The sequence below is a fragment of the Bacidia gigantensis genome (genome assembly GCF_019456465.1).
Source record: "Bacidia gigantensis strain McMullin 20006 chromosome Unknown contig_156, whole genome shotgun sequence".
NCBI lineage: Eukaryota > Fungi > Ascomycota > Lecanoromycetes > Lecanorales > Ramalinaceae > Bacidia > Bacidia gigantensis.
The window spans coordinates 1,621,755-1,645,810 of record NW_025408594.1 but is presented as its reverse complement, the minus strand read 5'-3'; the positions used below and the strand labels follow the sequence as shown (position 1 = coordinate 1,645,810).

General features: G+C 49.0%; 7 protein-coding genes across 7 annotated transcripts; 3 read left to right on the top strand and 4 right to left on the bottom strand.

Moving 5' to 3' along the window:
* Positions 1 to 2,742: 2,742 nt before the first annotated feature.
* Positions 2,743 to 4,272, bottom strand: KY384_002794 (uncharacterized protein; the record flags this gene model as incomplete). Its single annotated transcript, XM_044811316.1, has 2 exons — positions 2,743 to 3,523; positions 3,545 to 4,272. The coding sequence occupies 2 exons, from the start codon at positions 4,270 to 4,272 to the stop codon at positions 2,743 to 2,745; spliced, it is 1,509 nt and encodes a 502-aa protein (XP_044672199.1).
* Positions 4,273 to 4,939: 667 nt separating this feature from the next.
* On the top strand, positions 4,940 to 6,202 carry KY384_002793 (uncharacterized protein; the record flags this gene model as incomplete). Its single annotated transcript, XM_044811315.1, has 1 exon — positions 4,940 to 6,202. One exon carries the CDS (start codon positions 4,940 to 4,942, stop codon positions 6,200 to 6,202), a length of 1,263 nt encoding a protein of 420 aa, XP_044672198.1.
* A 1,494-nt stretch (positions 6,203 to 7,696) lies between these two features.
* KY384_002792 (uncharacterized protein) lies at positions 7,697 to 9,320 on the bottom strand (the record flags this gene model as incomplete). Its single annotated transcript, XM_044811314.1, has 4 exons — positions 7,697 to 7,776; positions 7,869 to 7,998; positions 8,061 to 8,548; positions 8,612 to 9,320. 4 exons carry the CDS (start codon positions 9,318 to 9,320, stop codon positions 7,697 to 7,699), a joined length of 1,407 nt encoding a protein of 468 aa, XP_044672197.1.
* Positions 9,321 to 10,192: 872 nt separating this feature from the next.
* Positions 10,193 to 11,850, bottom strand: KY384_002791 (uncharacterized protein; the record flags this gene model as incomplete). The annotated part of the gene is made up of 2 exons (XM_044811313.1): positions 10,193 to 10,857; positions 11,070 to 11,850. The coding sequence occupies 2 exons, from the start codon at positions 11,848 to 11,850 to the stop codon at positions 10,193 to 10,195; spliced, it is 1,446 nt and encodes a 481-aa protein (XP_044672196.1).
* Positions 11,851 to 14,752: 2,902 nt separating this feature from the next.
* On the top strand, positions 14,753 to 15,722 carry KY384_002790 (uncharacterized protein; the record flags this gene model as incomplete). Its single annotated transcript, XM_044811312.1, has 3 exons — positions 14,753 to 15,108; positions 15,155 to 15,451; positions 15,599 to 15,722. 3 exons carry the CDS (start codon positions 14,753 to 14,755, stop codon positions 15,720 to 15,722), a joined length of 777 nt encoding a protein of 258 aa, XP_044672195.1.
* A 2,169-nt stretch (positions 15,723 to 17,891) lies between these two features.
* Positions 17,892 to 18,894, top strand: KY384_002789 (uncharacterized protein; the record flags this gene model as incomplete). The annotated part of the gene is made up of 2 exons (XM_044811311.1): positions 17,892 to 18,454; positions 18,504 to 18,894. 2 exons carry the CDS (start codon positions 17,892 to 17,894, stop codon positions 18,892 to 18,894), a joined length of 954 nt encoding a protein of 317 aa, XP_044672194.1.
* Positions 18,895 to 20,357: 1,463 nt separating this feature from the next.
* Positions 20,358 to 23,970, bottom strand: KY384_002788 (uncharacterized protein; the record flags this gene model as incomplete). The annotated part of the gene is made up of 2 exons (XM_044811310.1): positions 20,358 to 21,351; positions 21,563 to 23,970. 2 exons carry the CDS (start codon positions 23,968 to 23,970, stop codon positions 20,358 to 20,360), a joined length of 3,402 nt encoding a protein of 1,133 aa, XP_044672193.1.
* Positions 23,971 to 24,056: the final 86 nt, after the last annotated feature.

Sequence of the window (24,056 nt, the reverse complement as noted above, 5' to 3'; positions counted from 1 at the left end):
CTATGCGTCTGAAATCTACGGAACTTGGAGAACAATGGCATCCCCAGAAAAATGATCATTCGACACTGCTTGCTGCCGCTTGCGGCGATGGCGAGATAGCAGCTGAAGATGCAAGTTAAGTGCAGCCGATAAAATTCACTCTTTCAAGTGTGACCACACCCATTAGCTAGCCTTTCCTGGCAGCGATGCGCGGACCATTGCTACAAGATCTTCACAATCCTTGTCATTCTTGAAATGAGGCGCTGCTACTTTACAGTCAAATCGTGTTACATACGAATTCGAGGAATATGGCATCCATAAGTTGCTTCTTGGCCTGTGTGTAAGATGACATTCAGAAGTCAATCAGAATGTTGTATTTCACACTTTTTTGCAATCTCGTCTCTTGCAAAGACCTATGGCTCCTACCGCAGATGTCGGGCTTCTGCTTCGGACACGACCCTTCGTGTCAGCATATTCCTTGCTGCAGTTTTGGAAGAAGACGTCAGACACAAGAGCGCTCGCAGCGACCTGTTGTGGCTATCTTGATATTTCCCGGGAAGTGTAATTACACCAAGAACCGTGCCAAGCCAACCTATCACGCGAACGTGTTGATTCACTCTCTTGGCTTACGTGAAAATTCCTAATGAAAGAGGCAAAAGCGGGGAATTACACCACCCTTCACCCAAATGTCGGAAAGTGATTGGATTCCTTATCATCGTGTTCCCATCCGATCGCACCCACGGCTACCTCTAATGAGGGAGGTGTTGCCGGGCTAGAGCTCCATCCCTCATCTTAACACCTGATGGGATACCAGCCCCCCCATCCCTCAAAAAATGCTCTGGTGTCTTCTTTTCTCGTTCAATCATCTCATCCAAAGGTCATCGACAAAATGATTGAGGGCACGACAAAGGCATTGGTCATTGCGCTTGGTGCAGTATTTGCTACAATCCCGATCGTAGGGGCTTCACTGCGCTTCTATGCTCGTCACTTAATCCGCGCCCGCTGCGCACCGGATGATTTCCTGGTCATACCTGCAGCTGTAAGTCGACAGAACAGAGATCGAGCTATACGATTGACTGACAGCTCGAAGCTTTCTGCCTTTGCAAGCGCGATATGCCTCCTGATTAGTACTTTCATTTATCGTCTGGCTTGCAACATTCACTAATAAGCACAGTTGGCGCGTGTGTGAGCGAGCTTGACAGGCATCATCGTCAAGTCAAAGATGCTAACGGCAATTTCCATCACGATCATGGACTGATCATCTACGAAAAGGTGCGAAGAGAATCATGGACGGAAGTTTCTGACTGACACGCTTCAATAGTGCAGGGTGGCCATCCAAATCTGCTCAGTCACCGCCGTGGGCCTCTCAAAGCTTAGTGTCGTGGTCCTTTTTGGACGCATATTCAGCGCAAGGCAATGGTTTCGTTTCACGGTTTACGGCTTCACAGCTCTTCTTGCATCTTGGACGGTCGCATTCTTTTTCGCACTACTCCTCCAGTGCATACCAATATCAATCTTTTGGACACGCTTCGAGTGGGAATACAAACCTTACTGTGTGGATAGCATCTCGCTTTACTACGCCTACACAGTCACGGATGCTATCACAGATTGTTTCGTTTGGATACTCCCTCTTCCAATCCTTTGGCACCTTCAATTGCCTAACAAACAGAAAATTGCTGTAGCAGGAATGTTCTTACTTGGAGCTACGTACGCGCCATGTCCTTTGCTTGTTGTCAACGAATTGCTGATGGCAAAGCTAGGATCATTGCAATATCCTGGACTCGCTTGGCCATCTTTTTCAGTGTCGGACATGCACTTCAGCTGCATCCGTATGACTATGTTTGTAAGTGACCTGCGACCCCAGCATTTGGTTTAGTCAACAGACTCCATATGACAGGACGTGCACAATGCTGACGAGGCTCAGACTACAACACCTCAGCGATCTACTGGTCGGTGATCGAGTCCTCACTCTCCGTCCTCTGCGCCTGCCTCCCAGTGTTACGACCTATATTCAACCCCAAAGCGGTCCGCGCTCGCTCGAACAGGCACACAAACACCTATCTTTCAGAACCAGAAAGCCCAGCTGTTCCAGGGTGGAGACGTCTTTCCAGAAAATTCGAGATCCCGGAGGAAGATTCTGTACACTCAGGGACTAAGTTGGGGATGCAAGATGCCTTGATTGGCGTTGGTGTCAACGGACTATTCGACGGTAGGAGGAGCATGGGCGACGAGATTGAAAATAGGACAGGGTGTCCGAGGATGGGTGTTGATACAAAAGTTGAGGCCATTCCGCTGCACGACATCGTGCATGAGCAGGTCAGGAGGCCAGATGGGATCTGGGTGCGAAGTGAGGTTGTGAGAAGCGAGAGCCAGAGGCGTATTGGAGATTGCCCCGTGGGCATCGCTGTCTAACTTGGATACAGCGGTTACGAGGGAACTTTTGAGTAAGGAGTAAAAGCGGAGGTTGGCCTCAGAAAAGTATGAAAGCGTGCCGAAGGATCTGCACGTGGTTAAACAGAGGGTATACGGATGACATCTGGCCTCTTTTGAATACATAATGTCTATACGGTGATGACGAAGTTGGTACTAGCATCATATAGGAAATTGGCACCACGAATGTGCATTAAGAATTATATCATAAAGAGAGCTGTTTCAGAGACATGGACAATTTCAACAACATGGCTTCGCTCAAAATGCATACCATATCCAATCCAAACCCAACAAGCTCCACGCTTAGATCAACTCCAAGTCAAATCAAGATTCCTATCCAGCACTTCTCACGACGCTCTGCTCCGCGCCCCGCTTCTTCATACCCTTCACGTTAAAGACCTGCTTCAGCCTCTTCAACCTAGCCCATCTCTCCTCATCCCTCTTCTTCTCCTCCTCGACACTCACACCCTGACTCATCACGCTCGCGCCATCAACATCCCCACTCTCCTCCCTACCCACCCCATTCACCCCTGCTCTAGCCTCCCCTCGTTCACTTTCTCGCTCACTCGCCTCCTCCCTCCACCTCTTCGCCGAATTCCTCACCGCTCTGACAAGTATCTCCCACCCGGCCAACGAATCCAACGATGTCCTCCTCCCTCCTCCATTCTGCGAGATAGCATTGACCCAAGGACAGTAATCTCTGTGCTCATCAACCACATCAAGGCGTGCCATGCTTGCTTCTCTCCCCACATCACCCTCCCCGCCCCCGCCGTCAGCGGGACCTTTGAACAGCCACAGTCCAAGCCGGCGGAAACAAGCCGTACATGTCGCCAGGCCGGAGATGTGGCCGTCTTCCTCTGCCTGCCATCCACACAAAGCGAGCGTGAGCGCTGATGTATTGACTTGCTCCGCTTCTGCAGCTGCACCGTCCACCGCCGTAGCGTTAGTATTGGATGATGGGAGTACGGCTGGTCTGCACCACTCCCCCAGCTTAGCCAGATCAAGGCTGTCCGGCGTAGACATCATCTCTGGCAACTCGGCCGCCATCTTGATCAGCGACTGATACCTCGTCCGCAGCCCCTCGAGCGCAATGGTGGGGTTGATGACCGGTAACCTGTGGATCGTATCATCGCACCCGCGTCGCCTCCAGAGACAACTTCCTTCGTGCGCTGTAGCCATCATCTCCGCATATTTCTCAACAAGCACTTTCTGCGCGTCTTCTCTCCACGTCTCCTCATCTTCCTCCCCCTCCCTTCCTTCATCCTCCCCATCCTCCCCCTTCCCCTCACCTACATCCCCCTCTTCTCGCCCACCCCTCACCGCCCCCTCAAGACTAACAACAACCTCCCCCTCACAACCCCCTAAACACCTCACCCTCTCCCTCCCCACACAACTCCACCCCCGCTTCGCCCACTCCACCTCCCCAACCCCCTCAGGTTTCGCCGCCCATTTGTCCACGAACCTGAACGTTTTCAATCGCTGCAGGAACTGCTCGCGATCCCAGGGCGCGAAGTTTGGTTTTCCCCTCCCCTCCTTCCCCTCCTTTCCTTCCCTTTCGAACTTTTCACCGACTCCGTTGACCCGAGGCGCAGTTGGTGGTAGAACAATAACAGAGGATGGACGCGTCGGCGACGAGCGCGATATGATGGTGCGCTGGCTTGGAGGGATGTAAGAGGAGCGAGGACGGGTGAAGTCGAGACGGGCGCGTTTGGAGGGTTGGGAGGGTAGGGTGGTGGTGGAGTTGTTTGTTGTGTTTGTGGTGGTAGTGGTGGAGGAGGGGAGCGGGGAGGACGCGGCGGAGGAGATAGAGTCAAGGAGTTTGTGGAATTTGCGCTTTGTGGTTGCTAGGGCGGGTGTGGGCATGGTGGTTGCGCTCGTCCTGGGGTGAAGATGGGTAGAATACCCTCCAACATCAAGCTCTCGGTAAAATAGTTTTTCCGCTCCGATATTTCACGAGGCTACGATATTTTGGCAACTCGAAAACATCAGCTACGCCTGAAAGCTACTTCGCATAGTTCATCATATGTAGGACTCTGAGAGTCATCTCACCTATGTGAGTAGGAGATCGGAAAAAAGCTTGACTATAGGAGACATTCAAAAGGCACCCTCAGGATCCACCACTTTTGTCTTCAGCTAAGCGTACGAAAACAATCAGTCTTTCGATTTTCCCAGGGATCTCATGTCTGTCCACTGATTATACTCGATTTTATGTTAATCTGCCACCGAATCCTTGCAATGAGACAGGTTTGACAGAATCATGGCACCGTATGTGTATGAACCAGTAGGCGATGTACGTATTTTCTACCGCATCCTGGGGAGAAATTGACGATTTGACCAAATAGCCCAAAAATATCCGTCTTCTGAAATTGTCGTCCGGGCGGCATTCTGATCCGATCCAATGTTCCCTTATCGAGACCCCCTATCCGATTGCCCTTACTACGAGGCCCTTTCTTATGTTTGGGGAGACGCCAAGGACAAGCGAATAATTTATTGTGATGGAAGAGAAATCTGCATTACAGTAAATCTCTACATGTTTCTTGAGACCATAAGGCTTCCTGGGAATTCCCAGCTGGTTTGGGCGGATGCTGTCTGCATTGACCAGCAGAATCTTGGCGAACGCGATCAGCAAGTCAAACTTATGGGAAGTATATATTCCCAAGCTCAGATGGTGTTAATTTGGCTAGGTCCAAATGATCATGAGGATACTGAGCGAGCAAGAGCTTTGATAGATCATATGACCACCTACAGGATGCGCGATCAAGAGACGCCTCCTACACTTCAAGAGGCCCGTGATTATTTCACGATGATTGAGCGCCCCTTGTGGAATGCCTTTGCCGGAATCCTTCGTCGGCCTTGGTTTGAACGAGTGTGGGTGATTCAGGAGGCCGCAAATGCTTCGAAGGGTCTGTTCATTGTCGGTGATCAAACGTTTTTGCTTGATGAGTTTTACTTGGCCGCAGACACTCTCTTACATTATCACCTGGGAGGGCTTCTTCAATTTGAAGGGCCAATTCAAGGCCCAGAATCACTGGTCTGCATGAACCACATTAAAAGGCATATCTTGACTGAAAGCGAGCATGAATTACTCGGAGCACTAATTCTCACACGACCATTCAATGCTACAAACCCAAAGGACAAATTATTCGGTATCTTGGGGCTTATCCACGATGGGTCTGTTCCAGGACTGCAGGTCGACAATTCGATGAGTGTTACACAGATCTATCAAAATATAAGTCTATATTTTCTCTTTTCGGTTGGCAGCCTGAGGATCTTATCAAGCGTGTGTACCGTGCCGCAAAACCATCCCATTCAGACTCCAAGTTGGGTCCCCAATTGGAGCTTCAAAGGGGAAGGAGGCTCATACACACGGAACAAACATTACTACCGTGCAACGAGAAACACTAAACCAGAAATTTGGGCCTCCTCCGCCGACAACAACCTGGTGTTGAAAGGAAATTTCGTTGACAAAGTCAATCGTTTCAGTCTCTTTCAGAACCTCACCCCACCCACACTCACCGCCGAAGATGGAAACATAGATTTTGCCGGGCCTCTCATACTACAAAAGGCCCAACGAATAAATCAATATTATGTCTTAGCGTTGGGAAACACAGATGGACTGTCGGAGATCTCGTCGGGAGCCTATGACAATTTTTTACGTACTCTGATCTGCAATAGAACAATGGAAGGAATAGAGCCGACTCCGGCTTTCATAGCTCGGGTGCAATCATTTGTACAGAACACTCAATCCCTCCTGCTTCTCGACGACTGGACAGAATGGTATCGATATCTCTAAAAAGAGGAAGCAGAGGCAATATCAGAAGTAGAGCGCTTGATCGATGGTCTTGTTGGTATGAAAAGCTTCTGTGTTACAGACTCTGGACATTTTGGTTGGATACCAGGCTCTGCTCGGGCGGGAGACGAGATTGTTTTATTTCATGGATCGGATGTCCCCTTTGTTGTTCGAGCCATGGATGAATGTGCTACTGACTGTCTTGGTAAAACCACGCGCTATCAAGTTCTTGGAGAATGCTATGTTCATGGAATCATGAAGGGCGAAGCAATGCAACAGGGCCGGTCGGAAATGATTGTACTCTGCTGAAAGAAAGCTGATGAATACAAAGACAGAAGGAGGCATGCTGCCTCGACTTTCTTACCTCATCAGATTTTGAGCTCTGCTAAATGGGCGGGATATAAAGGCGAATTAGGCGACGATCAATCGCTTATTGAGTCGATCAAGGACAATCAGGAGTAAAAATCTAGTACGCGAAGACATGCTGCTATCAAATGCCTTTTGTTGTCGATAATTCTAGGAAGCCGAATGTCAAGACTTCGACCCACAGCAACATAATGATCAAAGGTTTCACGTACCTCATCAACACTACACGTAGAAAGGTCTACAATTGGCACACTTTTGAAAAGGCTTACCGCTGCTTTTCAAAGCAGAGTTGAAACATTTGCGCAAGCTACCAGCGGATGATAGTCGATAGACCAACTTCGACTTACTTCTTATACCCTGTACAAAAACGTGGAGGAAGAGCTCGATTCCCTTTGACCTGACCGGTCAATTTTTTTCATTTTCGATTTCCCAGCTACAAAGCCGGCGTGATAGCAATGGAGATGATTACTTGCAGCCGAGAACCTATGTGAAGCAGCATATTGATGGCGGTAGAAGGTAGAAATGATGTGCCTTGTCCCACTTTCCTTGGCATTATATAACATTCGAAGCAAAACACTACCAAAACTCTCGATATAGTTTGTGATTTATGGTAGAATGATTACGTCAATAAGAAATTCGCCGCAAATTTTATGCACTATAATGGTTGAACCTTTTGGCTATCTGTACAAGTACCAAAACTCCAATCTGTGTGCCGGCTGGGAATGAAGTTGATTGTATATTGTATATGCACAGAACATGAACACTTCATAGTAGCGCACAGCTAGGTGAAGAACGATGCTCTAATTCTCTTTTTGCTGTTGCATTGCTTTTCGGTGTCATAATCCCACCGTGAGCTAATCTCGTTCTGATCACTTTGGTCCTTGCGAATAAGCTTGATGTTTATCAAGTCTTCTCTTCTTCATTGGTGCCAAGATGGGCGATATGGATGGGGTTGGTGGGAAGGTTTCTATTCCCATCGGGTCGAGTGGGGCTAGGTCATATTGGAAAGCAGATTGGTTTAAGAATGCTGAGGGTTTATAGGGTTCCAATCTAACGAATTATCAATAGTCAGTATTTGGTAGAGTTCCATCGAATGAGTAGCATCAAGAGCTTTCGATCATATGGATAGCCCTACCTCCAAATGTGGACACTGCCATCTTCGTGCCCAGAAGCAAAGTGTCCACCGTCGCTACTAGCCGCAACATCGGTAACTGTTTGAGTGCAGCAGGTCAGTCACATGAGTGGTGTCATTTTTTAGAGCCACGGCTGAGCGTGCCCAGGGTGAGCGAAGACTATAGCTTACCTCTCTCTGTCTCACATTGTACGAGCGTAATAACTTTGCCGGTCCGTGCTTTCCAAAGCTGGGTTGTGCCGTCAATTGAACCACTTAGTACTAGCTCTTCGTGTAATGGAACGACAGAAGTAACTGAATCCTGTTTATTTTTGAATGGTGTTATGATTTTTCGGGTGAAAGTGTAGATTCTCAATGACATACCTTGTGTCCTCTGAAAGTCAGCTTACTTTTTTCAGAGAAATTACTTCCTTTGGGGGAACAATTCCAAACCTCGACCGTCCCGTCCGAACACGCGGCAAGAATCTCTTTCCCTGTGATGCTGAATGATACTTTATTGATGACACGTTGTGGGATACGCCAAAGCCCTGAAATCTTGATGTCTTCAGCAGTTGCAATTTTTGCGGACAATATCCCATTTTCAACACCCCACACGTAGATGCCGCATTCACTTCCCCCAGCAATGACATGTTGACCGTCGGGAGCGAAAGCAACAGAGACTAATGGTCCATCTGCGACCAGTATATGCTTCACATATCTCATGCTCTTAGTCCAGATGCGAACTGTCCAGTCATTGCTTGCGCTAGCCACTATATCATCAGCAGCATACCATTGCAGAGCCTGTACGCGCCTCTTGTGTCCTTTGAATTGGTCGGACAATTCCAAAAGGGTACTCCATTTGAATCCCACTGCTATAATAATCTCAGTATCTCTTCAAACGAGTTAAGAAGCACTTGTTACCTCAATTGAACTACTGTCTCCCCCAGTCGGTAGTCTATCAGAGTACGACACGAAACACACAGCCCTCACACAGTCTGTCAAGCTTGAATCCTTATGCTTATATTGGACAAAATGCTTTAGCGATCCATTCATGGTATTGAGAACAGCAAGTCTGTCAGTGGTCGCAACGGCAAGCAGGGTGCCAACTGGATTAAAACATATTGAGGTCACTTCTTCACCAGGTTTCGAAAATATTGGACTTGATTCAAGCGAGATTGCTAGTGATCGAGGAACCGTAGGATTATGCACAGCTTTCCACGTGAGGCCGTCGCTCATTCCTATCTGTTTATGACTTGGGTCGATATCCTCTATAGCTAAGCCTGCCAAGTTCCATCCTAATCTGATAGTATCCTCGATCTCTGGTTGGATAATTGAAGTCAGTGCCAGTAAGTCTTCATGCGTATGGTATCGTTTAGAATGCGCCTTGAGCTGCGCTCGTGTCTTGAAGACCCATCCACTCAAGCCGCACTCTGATTCTGTGCACCGAAACCGTGGATTGTGGCTTTCTTCGTGCTGCTGCCGAAGCTGTACAGAATCAAACCCCTGTTTCGAACGTTGGCAGCCTTGATATCTACAAAGGAAGGAGCCCGTGCGATGGCGCACTTGAAATTTTTGTAGTGCTGAATCCGATAGACCATGTGTACTCATCAGATCCTCTACATAGCGTTGATAATGCTCTCGCATTCTGGAAAATAGCGTAGGATCCTCCACGTCAGCGACATTGGCGGATGAATGATTCTTTGAGACAGCCTCGCGATAATTTGCCAAAGCCTGGAGAAGGTAGATTGAGGTCGCGGATAGATTAAGTGAGACTAATGAGCTGTGGTTCAAAGCCAACCCTTCGTAATCATTTACTTCTGAGCAGTCTGTGCACGCCCTTTGCATCTGCAGGTGTATGCGACAGAGGTCGTCAGTAAAACGCGCGAGAGTAGAATGCCCTTGTGCATGAGCACTGTTTTGACATAGACCATGAGCTATTCCCATCAGATGCACAAGGAAATAGTCATTAGCATAGAGGTGAAGCTCATGAAATCCGTTGAGGACGTTTGCTCGTATGTCTTTGTCCGGTAATCGAGGATCCACAAGCTCAAAGCTCGAAATCAACGACAAGACACATGAAACAGATATGGATATCTCAGCGTGAATCGGCTGCAAGGGAGATTGTGAGGGAAAGGCTCTTAAGTATCTAGTATGCCAGTCAGCGAACGGGTTGTCTTGTTTGGGAGACTAGAGAGACATACTCTAGAACTGTAAAATGAACGAAGCTCACAAGGCCAGAACGGTCGTCTTCGACCTCAATCAGAGGCTGACACAAGCTCAGAACATCGCCACGAGCTTTGGAAGATGATGACAAGGATGGTCTGTGCTCGTCAAGCGCGATCCCACTTTCTAATTCCGCCCTTCTCAACGGACGGCGAGCAACTAGAAGCCACTGAAGGATGCGAGTCGCAACTTTTTGCTGAGGGTTTCTGCCGATGCCACAAATTCGTGTGATTATTCTTTCATATCTGGAGTATTATCAACTCTGCTAAGGGGTACCAAGTGTGACTCGAGATTTACATTGCCTCTAATCCTTCAGGGAAATGCTCCACTATATCCTGTAGATCCTGATCGAAGTGCAGGCTTTCAACGGTAAACAAGATCAATTTCACCCAAAGAAACATGAGATTGGCTTTGTCCAGGATTTGCCGCTGTAGCTCATCAACAAGACTACCATTAAATCTCTCACGTAGTTGACCCAGGCTCGAGCCAACGAACGCCGAGATCGACGCGTTCACATCATCGGCGTGGTCTTCTAAGCGCATCGCCTCTTTGACGCCCAGCTTGGCTGATATCATAGAGAGTCTCCTACTTGCGATGAGTATTTTGAATCGAGTGGTAGTTTTCAAACTCAATAATTCGTCAATGACTTCCGCTGCCTCGTCTTGAGGCCATTCATCAACGCCATCAACAATAAGACGAACTGACTCAAGAGAATCTAACAATGTGCTAATAATCTCTTTCAGTGCTTTCCTTGATGGCTTTAAGCCATTGCTTGCAAATGTCTCCAACACAAAGGGTGCCAGGTTGGTGTTTGCGGCCAATAGTTGAGTACTGATGCTTCCCAAGACTTCCGTAATTGCATTGGGAGGTGGGTTGTGGTGGCAGAAGTAGAAAGCGACCGTCATACCTGCCTTAGCCTGAATGTTCTCAATGACTTTGGCACATAATACGCTTTTGCCTATAAATATGTCAATCATGGTCATGTAGAGATTTCTGAAGGTTGAGGACACTTTAAAAAGCTGGTGCGACTCTCTAGTGGAAGTCCTAGGTATGTGTGCTGCTTACCAAGTCCTGGTTTTCCATTGATCCAGAGAAAAGGGCAACCTCTGCTCGATCCGATCCACTGTAAAATCTTTGGGTCATGGAGAGCCCAATGAGCCTCGCATGTACCTTTACCAATTCTTGTTAACACGTCTTCAGGTATCTCTGTGGCCCCAAGCCAAGCCATCGTTTCTCGTATGTGCGTATTTAATCGATTCCTCTCCTCTTTGTCAATCTCATCTGCGCGCTGAGCGCGCCAAGATGATATTATATCAAGTTGCGAAGTCCTGAAAGCTCTGCTTTCAGCAATGTTGATCGCATTGGCTTCGGAATCAATGAGATTTCGATGTTTTCGAAGATTTTCAAGGATTCCCAAAAATCTGAAATTGAACGTCTTCCAAAGCGAACCGAAGACCATGGTCCAAGCACGTCTACGGAAGAACTTGTATGCTCGTCGATGGAATTCCAGAATGTCGGCGTAGAAAAGCCCAATCACGTGCTGGAATGCGGGCTCATCTCTCAACGCTGCAGACAATCTATCAAAGCGAGGCATAGCATCTCCAATCATGGCATAAGCGTCAATCAGACTTTCGAGCGCTGATATATACCCAAGTGCTACCTGCAGAAACAATTTTATCGGCGCCCACAGAAAGGGAAGATATGGTGTCTGGTTGCAAAGAACTGCTACTACATTTGAGTACTGCTCAATCCCAGTAAGGAAGGGCCGAATCCGGTTGAATCCTCTCAAAGACCTTCGTTGTTCGAGCTGACGCTCAATGTGCTTGGCCGCATCCCAGACATCTTTCATCGTCGTTGAGTGAAAGGTGCGTGCATCATCTTCATCGATCTGATCCTTCAACCTTCTGAATGCGAGCTCAAAAGATGCCGGAAGGTGCATCTGTTGAGCCATGAGGTCTCAACTTTACTCGAACACTCAATCTCTTCATCAGTGATCAAACCAAACGCTCTGGTGTGATAGTCTCCTCGGTAGTCAAAAATCGGTTTGAAATCAGAAAACCTCTGTTTACTCATGTATGACATGTACTTCCCCAAGATGAAGCGATACGCATCGCCTACATCCTAAGCCACTCATGCACTCAGCCTCCACTAGGGCTTGGGCCCTACAGAGGCTGTGCGTAGCCTATCGCACGACATGTTCGCGAATCCAGCCCCATGAAAAGTCTTTCTGACCTGTAGATCTTGTAAGTCAACATTCAATTCAATAATCAAAGTAACGCCAAATCATGACTCGACTTGTATGGGCAATTATTGGTCTCCTTGCTTCGGACTCAAGACTTCATTATCAACCCACAAGCGGAGATCTCCACAAGTTATCGGAAGCGATCCGCGTGCCACGAAGAGACTCTTATGAAACAATGTACCAAGACTTTCGGCCTGGGAACGCGATTGAAAGTTGAAATAAACCTGTTCAGAACCCAATTTTCCAATTAGTAAGGTAGAGGCTTATGCTTCTGGGCGGGAAATAGGCGCCAATGCCCGGGTCCCCAATCGATAAGGTAGAGAGAGCTTTGGGGAGCTCCCGGGCCGATATTCGCGTCTGATGAAAAAGGCGTCGAGGACAGAAACATCATCCCGGCTCAGAGCGTTACGCAGTGAAGATTCTTACCCTATCAGTAGAGGCTTATATAGGGAGTCGCGGAACCTCAGATATTATCTGCACTTTCTAATAATCGATGAAGATCGATGAAGATACCAGCACTCCTGGCAGATATTGGCTGTGTAAGCTCGTTCTTTGGCTTTACGCATCTCATTTCGCGCTCGTGAACGGCATGAAAAAGATTCAAGCAAATGGACGGTTGGGAAAGAGCTTCTGATCTATACCACTTGTGTCTCGCAGTTTCTCCTCATCGTCGTAATCGTCCCTAAAGGCGACTGTCGCTATGGGAGAGCAGTATGACCCCATACTGATCAATGATGACCATGGTCCTCGATCTCCAAGCGCGAATTCCGAGATCTGCTTCGGCATGGTAAGCACCTGCGTCTTGAACCTTATGCATGTGAATGACGAAGACTTTGCAGCTGGAGAACATCCCCGTGACTCACGTACAGCTTACGACAACGACAATCTCATTACGCCGCTTTCCGGTGTCACTGACTCATTGCCCTGACTTGACCGAGTCCACAAATAGCGTAGAACGTCAGAAGACTGTGATTGGCAAAGTCAGTGCCCGATACTCACAACTTTTTGAATTGATCAAAATGAAATGGTCGGTTGATTTGCAGGCCTACTTGACTACCAGTGCGCCTCAAGTTCTTGAAAGACAACGGCGTAAACGGAAGAGAGAGCTCGGGTGCAGCAGTGAGATTTGCCTCTCAGTGATACTCTACGGTTCAATATCGATTTTTGACGAACTTGGGGATTGTCTCTTACGACTTTCTGAGTGGCTCCAAGCTCCAGTTGGCTGCGATAGAAATGTACGGTACCGAAATCCACAGAGCCTCTGCGGGAAGGATCCAAACGCCCCCAAAACACTCGAAATATGCCATAGTGACCGCAGTGGCCACATCACGACACTTGAAGCTGGTAGAGATCCGTCTTCCCTCCTAGAATCATGCGAACTCCTTAGTGAGGCAACAGTTCCGAGACCCATTCGAACGAATATGTATAGGCGAGTCTGGAAGTCATTCTAATGCAACGTTCATAGTTACTGACGCCACGAAGCCATCAAAAACAAGCTCTTCATTTTATGCAGAGGCTCGAGAAAGGCGGAGTCAACAATCATGGTAGTATCAAATCCCAGCCTTCATTCCTAGGTACATTCAATGATGCCACAAAGTGAGTGGCTACCCCTGGGCCCACCGAAAGAAAGCACAAATACTCAAGCGGAATATAGCTACGAGAAACCAGAGCAAGGACAATCGGCTCATAGCTATACCGCAGAGCCAGTAGGTGGAATCCTCGCTGATCCGATGGGCCTTGGCAAAAGCCTCAGTATGATCTCCTTAATGGCTGCAGATTGGTGTAAAGAGGCGCATGCGGCATCGGCTCGCAAGGTGACGCTTGTTGTTGTACCATCCGCACTTATAGAAGAATGGTCATCTGAGCTTTCTAGACATATTGAGCCGAATACACTCAGCTGGATTGTGTATCATGGCCCGAATCGATATAGTAAAGCAGACAGGTTCCCACAGCTGAACATCGTACTCACGACCTACAATGTCGTAGCTGCGGAATGGGCAGGAGGTACGAGCAGACCGAGCCCTCTATTCAAGACACAGTGGCATCGTATTGTGTTGGATGAAGGTGAAAGCATAAATCACCGAGATATCTGATGCAGCTCACTGATCTTATGCCAGGCCATGAAATACGGGTGGGCACGACCTTACGTGCTAAGTCGGTTTACTCTTTGAAAGCAGGTTCTCGTTGGATAATGACAGGGACTCCGATCCAAAATCGATGGGAGGATCTTGCAAGCCAGCTTTGTTTCCTCAAAATCCTTCCGGATCAAGACGCCAAATCGCTCGCCAGAATGCTAAAATCAAGTCAACCACACTCAGATATTAGACACTTGCTCGGATCAATCTGTCTTCGTCGCTCAAGAAAAGCAGTCGATCTACCTGAACGCACGGACAGAATTCATGAAGTTGGTTTTAACGAAGAAGAGGCTATCGTATACGACCAAGCGAAAGCTCGAGTCGTTAGCTGTTTGAGGGAAGAAAGCGTCTCACCAAATCCTAAAAGGTACATTAATGCTCTTACTAGAATAAACACGCTCCGTCAAGTCTGTAATCTAGGGACTCACTGTCGCACGGGAAGTTTCATTTCTGGAGGCTCGAAGTCGGAAAAAGAAATGTTGCAAGAACTCTTCGACAATTTTATGTCGACTGGAGAAGCAATATGCTCGTCATGTAAAGATGACTTGTCTGCAGATCTTGACTGCAGCGCAAGTTGTACGATGGATTCGGACAAGCAAGAACCAAAGATGTTCTCATGTGGATTGATACTGTGCGCTGACTGTCACCAAGCAACGAGAGATAAAGAAAACTCAGGAATACTATCTTGTCAGCATCAACCCGGCTGTCAGTCATCTTTAGTACAAATAGATGGACATTCGGAACACTTTGCAAACTCAACCGAAGACTCTCTTCCCGTCAAAGTGCGAGCCTTGAAAGAAGACATGCTTGAGCTGCCCGCCAACGACAAAAGGTCTGGCAATACAAGTAAGCTCATGCAAAGCTGACAGGAATTGCAGCGTCATATTCTCTTTCTGGACATCGACATTGGACCTTGTTGGCCAAGCCTTTGACGAGATCGCAATTTCCTATGTTCGAATAGATGGCACTGTGCCAGCAAAGCAACGCTTCAAAGCCCTCGAATCTTTACGAACCGACCAAGATACGCGTGCACTGCTCATATCACTTCGATGCGGCGCCAATGGGTTGATACTACCCCACCTTGACCTAGGCAGACTTTTGCTGACTGTGCATCTCAGTCTCAATCTGACTTCCGCAAACAATGTTTTCCTCATGGAACCGCAATGGAACCCCATGTGAGTCTTTCCCGCATAGCAGATGCCTGATGATTATGTCATTGCAATCTTTGGGGGTAGTAGATATGCGGCCTTGGAGACTCCGATGAAGTACCTCGATTTTTGATATGAGATATACATTTGTCGACTAACTCTTTTGTCCCAAAGGCTAGAAGACCAGGCTCTTGATCGAGTCTACCGCATCGGACAGACAAAAACAGTCACCACAACTCGATACATGGTGAAGGGAACCTTGGAACAGGTACAGCACTATCTCAAGCACTTAAATTGACACGCAGAAACTAGGAATGGCTAATCGCTGCGTTACAGAACATTCGTCACCAGCAGACCGAGAAAAGAGAGATCGCCGAGCAAGCATTCGACACTACAGAGCGCGCAAATCACTGGATTCAGGTATGTCAATACTCGATGACGACTTTCTTCAAAATTAATCATTTGCACAGCGTTTGCAGACCGTGCTATCCGAACCCGCTTAGATATTTCCTTTCATCAGCTTCGAATGACATCGTTCACGCTAGGCATGTGCAGCGTTTTTCCATGAATTTCTACTTTCGAAGTTGATCCACTCACAAGCTAGCGATGCACAGCATCAGTAGATATTGACTGACACGGCAACGTCAATTGCGAACGCCATGCAGGAAGGTGAACAGAGAAGTAATGGCCTAACCCTATCAATTCTAGAAACCTAAGCACTAAGCTCGCATAGGTCTAGATCTATGCCAATTTGCCCGTTAGTCTACCAGTTCCTGCCGCTGGCCGACTCCAAAGCCAAGTTCTTGATTGGCTAGGTCGTGAAGTTACACGGGCTCTCGTCTTTTGCATGTTCAGCTCCTCAAGTTCATTCGCATATATGATAATCGACATGACTTATCAGACTTGCCTTCCCTATGAACGAAATGTTGCGTTTGGCTACTGCGGAACCTTCAACAGCTGTTTCACATTATTCCTAGAGTGCAGTCGCCATTCGAGAAGCGATTACTGGGCATATCACTGCTGCCTACCCAGCACAGGATCAGGCCTTCAACCTGGCTTTTCGTGAACTAGAAGAGCAAGAAGAGCCTTAGAGCCATGCAGAAAAGGAAAGCGGTTGGCTCCCAGTCAGATCCTGCGATTGTCCCAGAACTGTCTGGGCTTGATGCAATCGTGGATGCTGAGCCACCACCGCCGCCATATTCAGAAACATGGTCCTCCGTCATGGGGGAGACGCCAGATGTGAACGGTACGATCGACCTTCTTCCAGCTGTCTTTGTAAGCCAAGGATCCGACTGCTGATCTTGACTTGGCAGATGGACGCGTCAACGTCGACCTTAGCTCGAAGTTCGCCGAAGCCTTTGGGCGACTCATACCCGCACCCGTCGAAGAAGACCCCATATCTGTCGTCGAAGATACTGGATCCGACCCTGCCGTAATTCAATGGGACCTTCCACTCAACATTGTGATTCAAGTCGTCGGCAGTCGTGGAGATGTACAGCCCTTTGTCGCCTTAGGCTGTGAGCTTCGAAAGCATGGCCACAGAGTTCGGCTAGCTACCCACGGCGTCTTTGAGCAATTTGTACATCAAGCAAAACTCGAATTTTTTCCCATAGGAGGAGACCCGACCCAATTGATGGCTGTACGCACAGATTATCACGGGCAATTTGAAGGAATGCTGACAATCGACTAGTACATGGTCAAGAATCCAGGATTGATACCCGGCATGAAGACCTTGCGCGAAGGTGAGATCCAACGCAAGCGAGCCATGATGGCAGAAATGCTTGATGGGTGTTGGAAATCCTGTGTCGAGCCTGATCCGAAGACTTATCGCCCATTTGTCGCGCAGGCTATCATTGCGAATCCTGTCAGCTTCGCACACATCCATTGTGCACAAGCGTTGAGCATTCCTGTGCACCTCATGTTCACAATGCCTTGGACGAGCACACGAGCATTTCCCCATCCGCTGGCAAACATCAAGAGTGCGGGTCAAGAGCCGCGATTGGCTAATTATCTTTCCGACGCTATGGTCGAATGGATGACTTGGCAGGGGTGCGTAGGCGATGATGCTGATAGGGGCCGTGCTGATGTCCTTGTAGCATTGGTGGTGTCGTTAACAAATTTCGAAAATCCATAGACTTGGAACCTGTGCCCACATCCGAAGGGCCGTTCTTGGCCTCCACTTTGAGGATTTCTCATACATATTGCTGGTCGACTGCTTTGGTGCCAAGACCGAAAGACTGGCCCAGTCATATTGGTAGGTCATGGTCTTATCGATGGTAATGAATTTCAAGGCTGACGCGTAGTAGATGTTTGTGGTTTCTTCTTTCGCGAGACACCCGCGTATACACCTCCACCAGAGCTTGCGGCCTTCCTCTCTTCTGGACCGCCTCCTATATACATAGGGTTTGGCAGTATCGTCATCGATGATCCTGCGAGTCTCACCAGTATCATTCTGGAAGCTGTGGAAATGAGCGGAGTTCGTGCCATCATATCCCGTGGCTGGAGCAACATTGGCGACTCTTCGGCCAGAAAAGATATCTTCTACCTTGACGACTGCCCTCACGAGTGGCTGTTTCAAAAGGTGTCCGCGGTAGTCCATCACGGAGGTGCCGGAACAACTGCTTGCGGACTCCTCAATGCTCGGCCGACGGTCATCGTACCTTTCTTTGGAGACCAACCATTCTGGGGGCAGATGATTGCAAATGCAAAAGCTGGCCCGCAACCAATCCCACATAAAGCGCTAAACAGCCATAACCTTGCGGAGGCCATAACGTTCTGCGAGTCTGAGGAGACCGTCAATGTAGCCAGCGAGATTGCTTATAAAATGCGTGACGAAAGCGGAGTCAGACAAGCCGTCGCGTCTTTCCTTCGCCAGCTACCGCGTGATCGTCTGGGCTGTGAACTTGTGCCAGGGCAGTCCGCAAATTGGATCTACACGAATTGCAAACGCCCAATCAGGATTTCGAATTTAGCAGTCGAGAACCTCTGCCTATCCAAAGACGTGAAGTTCAAGCGAAAGCATCTGAAGCAGTACACTTGCCCCACCCTACATTCAGGAATTTCACTAACAATGCCACAGCTACGGACCAACCCCAATCCTTATAACAAACAAACGCTGGGACCCCTTCACGAGCGCCGGCTCCTCCGGAATGCGAGTAGCCACGGACCTCACAAGCTCCTTCGTCGGCATCGTCGCCGACCCAGTAAAAGTGTACCTCGACAACAACAAGCCTGGATCCGCAGATAAAAGCCAATTAAAACTACACGGTCAGGCAGCCCTCGCGTCGGCAAGAAACATAGATCACCTCGCCGTCGGCGCTTTCAAAGGTGGTGTCGTCGACATCCCTCTCGCCCTCGCCGAAGGATTTCGCAACGCGCCAAAACTGTGGGGACAAAGCGTGAAAGACCATGGAGAGATCACGGGCTGGCAGAGCGGTGTGGCGGTTGCTGGCAAGGTTCGTATTTATTGATCGTCAAGTACCCACGAATAGAATCCCAGCTGAACGGTGAGCCCTAGATATTAGCCTACGGTTTCTACGACGGCCTAGGCGGTCTCTTCTATAAACCTTACATCGGCGCACGAAATGAAGGCGCGCTTGGTTTCGCCAAGGGGTTCGGAAAGGGGTTTTCTGGCTTTATTGTTGAGCCTGTCAGTGGTGAGTCCCTATCCAGCGAGCCCCTCAGTATGATTTATTAAGGTTCACACTGATCTGGCGATAGGTACGATGGGTATCCTAGGATATACTGGTGACGGTATTTCCAAGAGCATTAATCGTACTATCAATTTCAAAACATTGAAACACGTACTGGCCGCTAAAAGGAATGAAGGGAGATTGCTAGTTCGGGAGGAACAGATCACTAGTGCTAGGAAAGATGTTGTGGAGGCTTTCGAGCGGCGGCGAGCAATGAAAGCCGAAGTGCTTTAGTAAGTTCTCCGTTGCTTTTGAGTTCTGTAATGTGAGTCGTGATATACCCATCTGTTCTAGACAGCAATGATTGCAGACAGCAGGGCTGGGGCTCAGTCTATGACTCATGTATAGTCAGCCCTTTAATTATTCAGGGTTCCATCGCCTTACTTCCACGGTCTTCCAAAAATTGAATAATCGCAGGACAAAGTGGGACATCGCTAGCACTATAGATCATTCTCATCCAACCGAACTTCTCTGGCCTCCAAGATTGGACTTGTTTCACAAAATAGTAGAGACGTGAACTCGCGTCTACTTCCGCCGCACAGTTCCCGAAGAATACAAGTACTCTTGTGAGGGGCTCCCGAGCAGACCAGAAATGTTTGGAACGATTTACAAACGAGAAAATGACTCCGATAAACAATTGAGGTACTATTCAGGCTAATCTCGTCAATGACTTTTCTTGGTGGGAGCCATTCTTCTGTATGGCTCTTTCTTGGAAGATAGCTCAGTAAGCGGCGTTCTCGGAGGATCAATGGTTGAGGTAGTAACCATTGAGCGTTCTTAGTTACTTAATTATCGTGATATATAAGAGCTTAAGACATTCCTGGAAGCAATGATGCTTAGGAATCTGAGATACTGAAATTTTGCGTTGCATACTGCTCCCATCCTTCTGCCTTCTGAAGCAAAGAAGCCTATTTCATGAAATACAGACACGGCCAAGTCATTCGCCGCCGACGGGCGCAATACCAAGATACAACGTGATTCTCTACTGGACTGCCGAAGATGGCTCATGCAATTCCCAATGTGCGGTTGAAGCCACTTACGATGAAGGTCCCATGGGTATCAATTTGTCCTACCTACCTACCCTCCCCTCCCCTCCCCAGCCCACTTTCCAGGTCTAAAGTGTGATACAAAGAAATCTATAGACAATGAAAAGGACGTATAATCATCGTACAAACACCGCATAGACCTCATGATCCTTCAAATTCACCCTTTGTTCCGTCGTCCAGGTCATTTACGGCCAATTAAACAAGTGCTGCCAGCCCCTCATACTTCCTCACCTCACCAGGGTGCTTGCCTGCCACAAACTTGACGAGCTGGACGATCTTCTCTCTCGTCTCGTCTTTCAGCTGGTTCTCTGGTTCTGGCGCGAGGACCTCTGCTAAAATTGGTAGCAGCTGTGGCGTGAGGCCCACGATTGTTCGTTCGCCTTTTGAGTCTGCGGAGTGAACAGTGTTAGCAGCCCAAACATTCATTGTGAAGCCAGAATTGCACTTACACAGGCCGACAATCATATCGTAAACTGGCTCATTCTCATCGTAATCCTCCCTCAAAGGGAGAATCTCCAACAGCGCCTGCACGACCTGAGGAATGGGCACTTGGCCCGGATGCTTCATGATCATTCGACTGACGCATCCCGCAGCATTGTCTTTGCACCTAGCCTCGTCCATTTGCAAGAGGGGCTCCAGCTTCGAGAATATTGTAGGAAATTGCTTCAGTATCCGTCCTTCCTCACTACTAGCTTCCACCAGCACGCCCACTGCAAAAGCAGCGTTCGATTTCGTATCTGGATCCTCATCTGTCAACCGTTTCATTAGTAGCGGTAATAGCTTCTCTGTATACGGGGAGACATCATCGCTCATCGCTCGCGTGCATTCAGAGATGACGCCAACAGCGGTTGCACGCTCGATGGGCTCTGAGCTGGACGCGTACTTCAGGACTGGCTTCTCGAACATCTTCCACAGTTGGCTGAAACTTGTGCCGAGAGCTTGAGCCACGCCTGCGACGGCGTCCATGGCGGTGTCAATGGTGAGCCAGTCATACTCGGAGTTTTCGTCTAACATGCCGAAATCTTCGGCTTCGGTACCCATGAAGTCTTTCTGGCAAGGGTGCTCTTTGGTGAGAATGGCAATGAGGATTTCGGTCACTTCCTTAAGGACTTTTGGCTCCGAAATTAGAGAAGGTCCAGAGGCTTTGAGGGTTTGTGCTAGGTTGCGATTGATATCTGTGATTGTGGCTCTGCAAGAAGTCAGTATATGATGCTGACAGCAAATGCGTGGTAAGAACAGAAGAACAAATTGGAAAGTCAGAAGCAGATTCGCTTTCTCAGCAACTGCAAATTAATGCATCTGAGTGAGCTGGGTATCGCGATATGCGTATCATCATTCAAACAAGGATTGCACGAACTTCGTGAAGCCTGATGAAAATTAAAGACGAGAGAGCCACATACCTATCGACCTCATCCTTCCACAGGACTAGCATGGCAGTCATGACGATCTCTCCTAGCTTCTTGACCTGTGCAGATGGCTCCTGCTCAACTGGTATGCCAGCTGTCCATTTTCGGATTTCTTCAGGTTGAAGGTCCCAAACGGCCGCATATGCCCTGAATAAGGTCGAAAGGGAGGCTTTCTGCACTCCTTCGTATGAGTGTTCAGTCAGTGGTAGTATCGTCTCAACTGTCTTCTCCAAGTAAGGTAGGTAGTCTTTTGTAGCATGCGTCAGGATATCACCCATTACTTCGACCGCTATCTCTTTCTCTTGCGCAACGGCAGATACAACATCAATGTCGTCGTCATCCCAGTCATCGTCACTCGTGTCTGCAATCAAGTCATCTAGATCCTCAATCTCATCCGCTGAGACGAAGTCGTCTTCAGCAAGCGCAGCAACCTTGATCTTTTTACCACCAATCGTGACCTCTTTGCCCGCTAGATCTTTGGCATCATCCCCGAAATCGACCTCAAGGTCTGACTCCTCGGTCTCCAAGCATTCAAAGAGCGCTTTGACGACCCCCGGCATGAAAGGCTTGAAATCCTCCTCGTAAACTTTCGCCATCGTCGCCCAGAACATGAAGCTCGTCTCTTTGAGCTTTGGATGCTCGAGGTGCAGACCCTCATCTGTCGCCTGCATTAATGGTCGCACATATCGCTGGAAGGCTTTTGAGCCTACTGCTCGCGCAATGCTGCCCATTGCGTCGATTGTCCTAGCGCGTAGGTCGAGCTCCTCGGGACTAGATTTCATCTCAACATATTCCTGCATGGAGTCCATGGTATCTTCGAAGTATGGCAGAAAGTCCTCCTTAGCAGTTACGGCTATCGATCCGACCGCCCCAATGGCCCCGCTCTTTATCCTCAGATCCGGATGAGTGAATAGCCTGCTAAGCCGTGGCATGAGTTGGGGGAGGTACTGTTTCATATCCTTCTTGTCAAGGCCGTCGACCACAGTTTCGACACTGTTGCAGGTCGCACTGATGATTCCAAGATTGATCTTGTCATCCATCCCCTTCAAGCTCTTCATCGCAACCTCCATATGCTTGACTAAGCTCGGCATGAGCTTCTCATGCTCCTTGCCCAGTTCCTCTGGCAACTCCTCCGCAATTCTCATCACCCCATCGAGCGCTGCCCTTCTCACTTTGATATCCTCATCTTCAAGCAACCTCAACACGAGCGGAAATATTTGATGCAGTTGCGTAGCGATAAAATCCGGTGCGCCCTCCACCACCATACCCAATGCCATAATCCCCCCTTGCCTCCTGTCCGGATCCGGACTGTTCACATACGGCCCCAGCGCATGCAACAACGGCACCACAACCTGACTGGGCGGCAGACACTCCGCCATCTCATCCAACAACGCCAGCGCGCTCCTCGGTGTCGTCACGTCCTCCTCATCCAACTCGACCGCCTCCCTTGGAATCTCCGTCGCAATCTCCAAGCACATAAGCGTAATTTGCTCCCCAACCTTCAGGCTCTGCATCTTCAGCTTTCTATACCGCATACACTGCATCAGAAAGCTAATAGCCTGCGTCCTCGTATCCTCCTCCACCTCCTTCCCGCCCGCAATCCCACACATAAACTGCACCAAGTCCCCAAAATGCCTATTCAGCACTTGAGAGTCACACCCCAGCAGCGTCTGAAAGACCTCAAACCCCTGCGTAACCCTGGCCTCATCCCCTTCATCAATAACGCCCTTCAATACGCCCACCATCTGCGGCACAGCCTCCTGCATCGCCTCCAACGCCTTCCTATCCCCCTTCTCCTCACTATCCAACAGCATCGCCAGCCTACTCAGCCCCAGCAGGGTATTCATCCTAACCTCCGTACTCTCCTGATCCGCAATCGTGCGGCCAAAGACCCTCAACAACTGGCCCTTCCGGTCCCCACCCGCCAGCTCCTCCCCCAGCGCCTCCAGCCCCGTGAACAACAAATAAGTGCCGACCTCCCTCTGCGCCGCCTCCCCCGCCATGGCAGCCCTCATACATTCCTCCCCAAAAGCAGCCCACTCCCCATCCTCAAGATCCAATTTCGCAACACTCGTCACCGTCCTCGCAATGCCATTTCTGATCTTACGATCCTCCTCTCCCACGGCAGCAGCCAGTAGCCGTTCTCGATACGAGGCCTTTTCGTTGGCGGGGAGACCACGCCAGTGTTTCGAGATGAGGGCGCGGGACTGGGAGGCAGCGAGCTGACGGAGGGGGGAAGGCTGGGAGGAAGTGAGGAGGAGCTCGAGGAGGGTGGTGAGGGAGGCGGGGTTGGGATAGAAGTCTGATTTGAGGAGGGCGGTTGCGGATTTTACGCGGGAGGTGTCCGGGGCGAGGATCTCGGAGAAGATGGAGAGGAATTTTTGGGGGTCGATAGATGTCATGATGAGAGGGTTTGTGTATTGCTTGTGGGAATATGGGTAGTGCGTGGCCTCGAGGAGGTGGATTTGTTGTGATTGTTAGGAAATTT